Source organism: Chinchilla lanigera, unplaced genomic scaffold (assembly GCF_000276665.1).
Source record: "Chinchilla lanigera isolate Chin_1 unplaced genomic scaffold, ChiLan1.0 scaffold00080, whole genome shotgun sequence".
In the NCBI taxonomy this organism is placed as follows: Eukaryota; Metazoa; Chordata; class Mammalia; order Rodentia; family Chinchillidae; genus Chinchilla; species Chinchilla lanigera.
In genome coordinates, this window is record NW_004955481.1 from 4,430,895 (window position 1) to 4,438,449 (window position 7,555).

Sequence of the window (7,555 nt, forward strand, 5' to 3'; positions counted from 1 at the left end):
CGGCCGGCTGGCAGGCCAGGGAGGAGCGAAGGGGCCTAGAGGGCTCCGCGAGAACTGAGTGGGGCTGGCGGCCGGCGGGCGCGGGAGCCCGGTTCGCAGAACACCCCGAGGAGGCGGCCTAGAGGGCGGACAGACGGTCAGCAGGGAGGGCCGGCATGCTGCCCCTGCTGCACCCCGCCTGGCCGCTGCTCCTGGGCGCCACGCTGACCTTCCGGGCGCTCAGGCGCGGGCTCTGCCGCCTGCCCCTGCCCGCGCACGTGCGCACCGACCCCCTGCGTACCTGGCGCTGGCACAACCTGCTGGTCTCCTTCACCCACTCCATCGTGTCGGGGATATGGGCGCTGCTGTGGTAAGTGAGCGGCTGGGGGTGAGGTGACCCTGGACCCCGTGCGGGTGCCGCACAGACTCCCATGTTAGCGTTTCCATCACTTACCAGTGGGCCGAGGCCGTGTGTCTCACCTGATTCCCTGTTGGGAAAACTACCCAACCAGGGGCGGCCCAGGGAAACCCGAGGCCCCGGGGTTTCGGCCAAGCCCCTCCTCGCTCCCTTGCCAGCCAATGGCGCGAGCCTGGACTGTCCTGGGACTGCCACGGTCCCAGGGGAGCTGAGGGTCTCTCCGGCTGCCGACTATGCTAAGGGCCTTTCCCCTTGCCGCTCTCCCTCCCAGTTTATGGCAGACGCCTGAGATGCTGGTGGAGATTGAGACAGCGTGGTCGCTCTCCGGCTATTTGCTCGTTTGCTTCTCTGCAGGTAGGTCTTGGCTGGGAAGCCAAGAAGTGGGAGTACAAGGGATAAAAGCTGTTAGGTCTGTTTCATGACCTCTTCTCCACTAGGGTATTTCATCCACGACACGGTGGACATTGTGATTAGTCGTCAGGCCAGAGCTTCTTGGGAATACCTGGTTCACCATGTCATGGTAAGTGAGAACGCATGCACTGTGGTATGTGTAGCCCTGCTGGTGGCAACCTAGCCCCTAGTGCCACGTTCTTTGTGAACGTGAGAGGCCATCTCAACTCCTCCCTGCCGTGTTCCACTTTTCAAGATGAGGTGCCACTATCTTTGTGTTCTTGCTGAACAGGCTGGGAATGGCACCCACCATGCCCAGAACCTGTCTGCAGGAATTAGAATCTGATGGAGTGAATGAAAAAAGTACCTGATGTAAACTGCTAGGCCAGAAGACTTTGGGGTGGTCTGGTGCAGTGCTACATTCCTGTAATCACAGCTACTTGGGGAGGCTAAGGCAAGAATCACAAATTCAAGGAACAGTCTAGGTAACGAGATCTGATCTCAAAAGAGCTAGAGGAGTGTCTCTGCACTCAGCTAAAGTGCCTCCTGCCTTGATCCCTGACAACACAAAATAGAAAAAAAATTGAGACTGTCCAGTTCTCTGGTGGTTAAGACACTTCCACCAACTCCCAGGAGCCTTGGCACTTGGGTTCCCAACTGTTCTCCTTTATCCTCTAGGCCATGGGCGCCTTCTTCTCGGGCATCTTTTGGAAGAGCTTTGTTGGCGGAGGTGTCCTAACACTGCTGGTGGAAGTCAGCAACATCTTCCTCACCATGCGCATGATGATGAAGATCAACAATGCCCAGGATCTCCTCCTCTACCGGGTTAACAAGTATGTCAACCTGGTCATGTACTTCCTCTTCCGCCTGGCCCCTCAGGCCTACCTCACCAACTTCTTCCTGCAGTATGCAGGCCAGAGGACCCTGGGCTCCTTTCTGCTGGCCATCCTGCTCATGCTGGATGTGATGATCCTCATCTACTTTTCCCGCCTTCTGCGCTCTGACTTCTGCCCTGAACGTGTCCCCAGCCAGCAACACAAAGACAAGTTCTTGACTGAATGAGAGAACAGAGCCTGGGACATGTGGCAAGGACAGCAAACACAGCCAGAAGAGAAGCAGCCTCACTTACAAGCTGGGTCTCTACCCCATGCCTGAACACCCACACTATTGAAAACACTAATGAAAGCACTCCTCTGAAGCCTTAAAATCTTTTCTTGGGAAATGGCTGAGGGAAGCAGACAAACCGGTTGGACGTGGTATGTGGGTGTGAGGACAAGGATCCAACCCACACTGACCTGAAATGGATGCTAACGACAATTCTAAACTTCCAGGGATAAAGGAAGCGGGGATCCTGTAAAGCTTGTTCCCTTGTCCCTATGAGTTGTCCTAGGACAAATAACCTTCATCTGAGTAATAAATAGCTCTGGTGGTACCTACGCTCTCACTGCCAGGGTTATTAATGAGCATCGTGGCTTGATGGATTATGTTCCCATAGGTAAGCGTATCAAGAGTCTTACTCAGAGCTGGAAATGCAGCTCAGGGGTGGGGAGTTTACCCACCACGTGTCAGGCCCTGGCTTTGTCCACCAGCACCCCAGGAGTCTTGAACAAGCCATTGGTTTAGTGTATCCCACCCACAGCATGGCCTTTCCCAAACCAACCAGAAACTGACAAAGACAAGCAGCATATGTATGAAGAAAAAAACGTATATTTAGAATTAGCCAGCTGGACTCAGTTTAGATGATCCCAATCTGAAAAACAAAATGAAGCTTTGTTACCAGAGCTGAAATAGGAAGATTTAAGATGGAGTGTTGAAGATGAGAGGCTAGATGGGCAGAGCTTATTAAGGATCAGGGTGCAGTCAGTCATGTATGACTAATCAGGCAAAGTCAGGCTTTGGTCGCTAACAGATTCATCATTTGCACCCAGCGGGCAGGTGTGCAGTACTGGGGGTCCTGTATACAGGGGAGGAAGCTTACTTTGTTGGCAACGTCCAAAGCGTCATAATCAGGAGCCAGTCGAACATATGCCTTCTTCTCTCCGTCAGGCCTGGGTGGAGAAGGAAGCCTTAGCCTTGCTGAGCTCCCTGCCCCCATTCCTTCCCCCCCCTAGTCCTCTGGTGCATCAGCGGTTCCTTTGTTCATGTCATTCTTTTCCAAATAGTGAATTTTCCATCATTTGCACAGAGGAGCCACCAAGCCAATTTCCTTTCATTGGGAACACAAGACACTTGAGACTAAATTTACATAATCTAACATAATCTGTACTATCCTCCAGTGCCCGCCTCTGCCTCAATCCCATCGGTGAAGCCCCAGAGGGAATTTCCTCAGCTCTATACTTGATAAAAAGGACTAATTTCATAGGGGAGCTCATACTGTGTAAATCCTATTTCTGACCTTAGCATCAGGGAGCTTTAAGGTATACATACATGGTTCTAAGGCTGAGGATCTAGCTCGGTGGCACAAGTGCCTGCTTGGCAAGTGCAATGCTCCAAGTTGATTCCTGCTCTCCCCCGCAAAAAGCTCATAAAGTATACCTAGTTCCAACCACTTCGCCTGGGGCCCCACTCACCTGATTAGGGTATTGACCTTGGCCACGTCAATGTCATAGAGCTTCTTCACTGCTTGTTTGATCTGGTGCTTATTGGCCTTGACATCCACAATGAACACGACGGTATTGCTGTCCTCTATCTTTTTCACGGCTGACCCTGTGGTCAGGGGAAACTTGATGATGGCATAGTGGTCAAGCCTGGGGAGAAAACATTGGGGTCACCAGGCCTGGTCCGAGTAGGGTGGACTTTTCTGGAGCCCAAGGCTGAGAACACAGGTGCATCAGACAATGGGTAGCAATCATTTCTGTCAGACTTTGGTCGCTAACAAGTGTCATCAAATGCACCTTATTCTTAGGGGTGTGAAGCTCCTACTGGGAGGCAGAACCTTACCTATTTTATTTAACCTTAAGGGCTCATCCTTTAAAGAACCACCTGAGCTGGGCGTGGTGGTGCACCCCTGTAATCCTAGCACTGGGGAGGCTGAGGCAGGAGGATCATTGCAAATCCAACACCAGCCTGAGCTACAAAGTGAGCTCAAGGCTGGCCTGAACTGCATAGCAAAACCCTGTCTAAAAGAAAAAAAAACCAACAACAAAAAACACCTCTTTTTTTTTTTGTCTTTTGTCTTTTCTTCCGGTACCAGGAATCGAACTCATGACCTTGGGCTTGCCAAAAACACCTGACTCAAACCCTCACTTATTGGAGTTTCATGCTGACAGTTCCCTAGGAGGGTGGGTCAAACATTTCTGTCCCCACCCTGTAATCCCAGCACTTGGGAAGCTGAGGCAGGAGGATCTTGGAGTTTGAGGTCAGCCTGGGCTGCACAGTGAGATAAAGAACAGCTTGAACTACACAGATGCTGTCTCAAAACCACACACACAAACTGGGCGTGCTAGGACACGCTTGTAATCCCAGCATTTGAGAGGCTGAGGCAGTAGGATCGTAGCCTGTATTACATAGTGAGACCCTGTCTCAAAAAGCCAAAAAAACAAAAACAAAAATAAAGAAAAACCCAACAACAACAACAAAAAACCACAAACACCCCCCCCAAATCCCCCCAAACACAAAAATTCTGGCCCCCAATGACTGCTAAACAGGGGCTATGCTGGGGCCTGGAATGTAGCTCAGTGGCACACCTGCCTGGGAAATGTGAGGTCCTGAGTTCCATTGGTACCAAAACAAACAAACTAAAAAACACAAAAAGAAAGGCTGTGATCAACAGTTACCACTTTGAGACAGGGTCTCACTATATAGTCCAGATAGTCCTTGAACTCACAATTTTCCTGCCCCAGCTTCTAGTGGTAGGATTACAGGTTACCTTGAAAACAGCTTTCCCTCTGAATTTCAAATAAGCCAGTCCTTATCCAGTCACACATTTTCCTGTTTTGAAGGTAGCCAAGATCCTAACCCTTTATTACAGGAAATTATAGGTCCAAATTGGGGGCATAAAGGAAGCACACTCTCATCTCTTTCTCTTAGAAAATACCTTTTACCCACCCACCCAAATTCTTTGAGAAACTGTCTCAAATGGGCTGGGGATGCAGCTCAGTGGATCATCTGCATAGCACGTGCAAAGACTTTGGTTAAATCCTCAATATGGTACACACACACACAAAGACCCTCACCTCCATGGACGGTTTCCTCAAGCATTAAATGCCACAAGCACACTAAGTGTGTATGTATGTATATATACTTTTGGCAGAAGGTGGGATTGAGAAAGGCTCTAGCTATGTAGCCCAGGCTGGCTTCCAACACTGACCCTCCTGCCTCAGCCTCCCACCTGCTGGGATTCCCGCCCCCCCTTTTTTGGTACCAGGAATGGAACTCAGGACCTTAGGCTTGCCAGACAGGTGCTTATGCCACTGAGCTATATCCCCGGCCTTTTCTGGTCTTTTTGAGACAGGGTCTCGCTATGCAGTTCAGGCTGGCCTTGAGCTCACTTTGTAGCCCAGGCTGGTCTCAAACTCACAATGATCCTCCTGCCTCAGCTTCCTGAGTGCTGGGTGTGAGCTACCACACCCGGCTTAATTGTACTTCATACTCCCCACACAACACTTTCAAACTCTGACCATGCTGAATAACCAATGTAAAAAATCTGACACTGTATGTTGACAATTTTTCTGCCGGTATCTAAAAACTTTTAATTCTTAGTAGGGCAGAAAAACTGGGTGTGATGGCACCCACCTGTAATTTCAGCACTTGGGAGGCCAAGGCAGGAGGATCACCTCGAGTCTGAGGCCAGCCTGGACTACACAGGAGAACCTGTCTCAAAAAACAACCAAGCCAGGGGCTGGAGATATAGCTTAGTGGCATAAGCACCTGCCTGGAAAGCACAAGGTCGTGAGTTCAATCCTCAGTACCACCAAAAAAAAAAAAAAACAACCCAAAAAACAAACAAAAAAAAACAAATTTAGGCCGGGCGTGGTGGCTCACGCCTATGATCCCAGCACTAGGGAGGCTGAGGCAGGAGGATCGTTTTTGAGTTCGAGGCCACCGTGGGCCACAAAGTGAGCTCAAGGTCAGCCTGAACTGCACAGCGAGACCCTGTCTCCAAAAAAAACCCAAAAGAACAAGCCGGGCGTGGTGGCATACGCCTGTAATCCCAGTACTCGGGAGGCTGAAAATCTCATTCTCGTACACGAGGTATCAATGCATTTTTGAGAAGCACACGCCAGGGCGGGTAATTTAAATGAAGGACATCCGAACATCTTCGGGCACGCATAGGGGCAGTACTGACTTGTTTCTTCTGGGGGCGCTCTTCCGAGGGTATTTGGGCTGTCTCCGGAGCCGTAGTGTCTTGGGACGGCGGAAGGTGGGTGACGTTCGGATTTTCTTCTTTTTGTGGCTGTGGATGCCTTTCAGCACGGCCTTCTTGGCCTTCAAAGCTTTGGCTTTGGCTTCAGCTTTGGGAGGGGCAGGAGCTGGAAAAGAAAACGAAGGTCTGGGATGGAAAAGCCCGTTGGTCACTTCCGGCCCCACGTCTGCTAGCGGGTGCCCCCGACTACACGTGCATCAGCGGTTCCTTTGGAGACATCACAAATCTCAGGATAGTTAACTTTTCCATCATGTGCACGACATGTGAAGCGAAAACAACCAATCAGGAATAACTTAAAGGACAAAACGAAAAAAACTAGCACTCCGTAAGAGAGAGGCCATTTAACACATAAAAAAGGAAGAGATAATTCTGAAGCCACTTATGCGCTTACGGGTCTGGCGACACGGAGCGCCGGCCTGCGGATGATTGAGCTCCTCAGAGTCAACAGTGTGGCTCGCCCTGACGGATAACGCCGGCCGGGCTGCCGTTCCAAACCCCTTCACGGAACTCTAGCCCATGTGGTTTGCTTACGCGGCCCACTTTCGACACGGTGCACCCCAATCGCAGACAGTAGCTCCGAAGATTTCCCCAGGGCTCAACCCGACCCTACGAATGCGTTCGCTCTCCCGGCATTCCGGACAAACCCGCCGTGAAACCACCCCTCCCTCCAGCCCAGTACACACCTTCCTTCTTCGCCTTCGGCGCCATCTTGGTAAAAAGGGCCTCCTAACCTCGTTCCCATGGGCTTATAGCCCTAAATCTCACGAAAGACTCGCGATTTTTTTTACAGTATTCTGATTGGATAATCTTTAGAGTGTCGCTCGCTGGGAACTGTAGTTAAATTTAATTTCTTCGCCAGAGTAACTAAGCATGCGCCACTCCCCCCCCCAACCTCCGCTCAGGCCCCAAAGCTTCTTGGGAGTTGTAGTTTTTGGTTTGGTTTATTGATTTGTGTGGGGGTGTGTCTTTTTGAGACAGGGTCTCGCTATGCAGTTCAGGCTGGCCTTGAACTCACTTTGTAGCCCAAGCTGGCCTTGAACTCACAATGATCCTCCTGCCTCAGCCTCCCGAGTGCTGGGGTTACAGGCGTGAGCCACCACACCCGGATGGTTTGTTTATTCATTTATTATTTATTTGGTACCGGGAATCAAACTCAGGACCTTGCACTTGGCAGGCAGGCGCTTGTGCCGCTGAGTTATATTCCGGGCCCTAGTTTATTGATTTTTTATTGTTGTTGTTTTGTTTTTTTTCCCGCTACCGGTGATCTAACTCACGACCTTGCACTCACCGGTCAGGCGCTGTGCCACTGAGCTAAATCTCCAGCCCCTTAGTTTTTTGATTTACTAGGGAGTATCTTGTTGCTTTTTTTTTTTTTTTTTTTTTTTTTTTTGGTTTTTCTCCGG

The 7,555-nt window shown here is 50.6% G+C and overlaps 2 protein-coding genes across 2 annotated transcripts in view; one reads left to right on the forward strand and one right to left on the reverse strand.

The window, feature by feature from the left end:
* Window positions 1–2,253, forward strand: part of Tlcd1 (TLC domain containing 1) — a gene marked incomplete in the record, with an annotated part of 3,225 nt that extends 972 nt beyond the window's left edge. The window contains 4 exon segments of the mRNA XM_005402717.2: window positions 1–349; window positions 669–751; window positions 835–917; window positions 1,466–2,253. Of these exon segments, the coding sequence (XP_005402774.1) occupies window positions 156–349; window positions 669–751; window positions 835–917; window positions 1,466–1,849 (744 nt within the window).
* A 219-nt stretch (window positions 2,254–2,472) lies between these two features.
* Rpl23a (ribosomal protein L23a) lies at window positions 2,473–6,944 on the reverse strand. Its single transcript, XM_005402719.1, has 5 exons — window positions 6,836–6,944; window positions 6,075–6,258; window positions 3,358–3,534; window positions 2,766–2,835; window positions 2,473–2,537 (listed from the first exon to the last, which is right to left on the reverse strand). Exons 1-5 carry the CDS (start codon window positions 6,858–6,860, stop codon window positions 2,523–2,525), a joined length of 471 nt encoding a protein of 156 aa, XP_005402776.1. The 5' UTR covers window positions 6,861–6,944; the 3' UTR covers window positions 2,473–2,522.
* Between the last annotated feature and the right edge of the window lie 611 nt (window positions 6,945–7,555).

What these genes read in the sequence shown, in the direction of transcription:
- Rpl23a (XM_005402719.1), bottom strand. Translation starts at nt 6,860, where the DNA reads ATGGCGCCGAAGGCGAAGAAGGAAG. An exon ending in GCCGAAGGCGAAGAAGGAAG is followed by an intron (nt 6,259 to 6,835) that starts GTGTGTACTGGG and finishes TTTCTTTTCCAG; the next exon opens with CTCCTGCCCCTCCCAAAGCT. An exon ending in AGCGCCCCCAGAAGAAACAA is followed by an intron (nt 3,535 to 6,074) that starts GTCAGTACTGCC and finishes TTTTCTCCCCAG; the next exon opens with GCTTGACCACTATGCCATCA.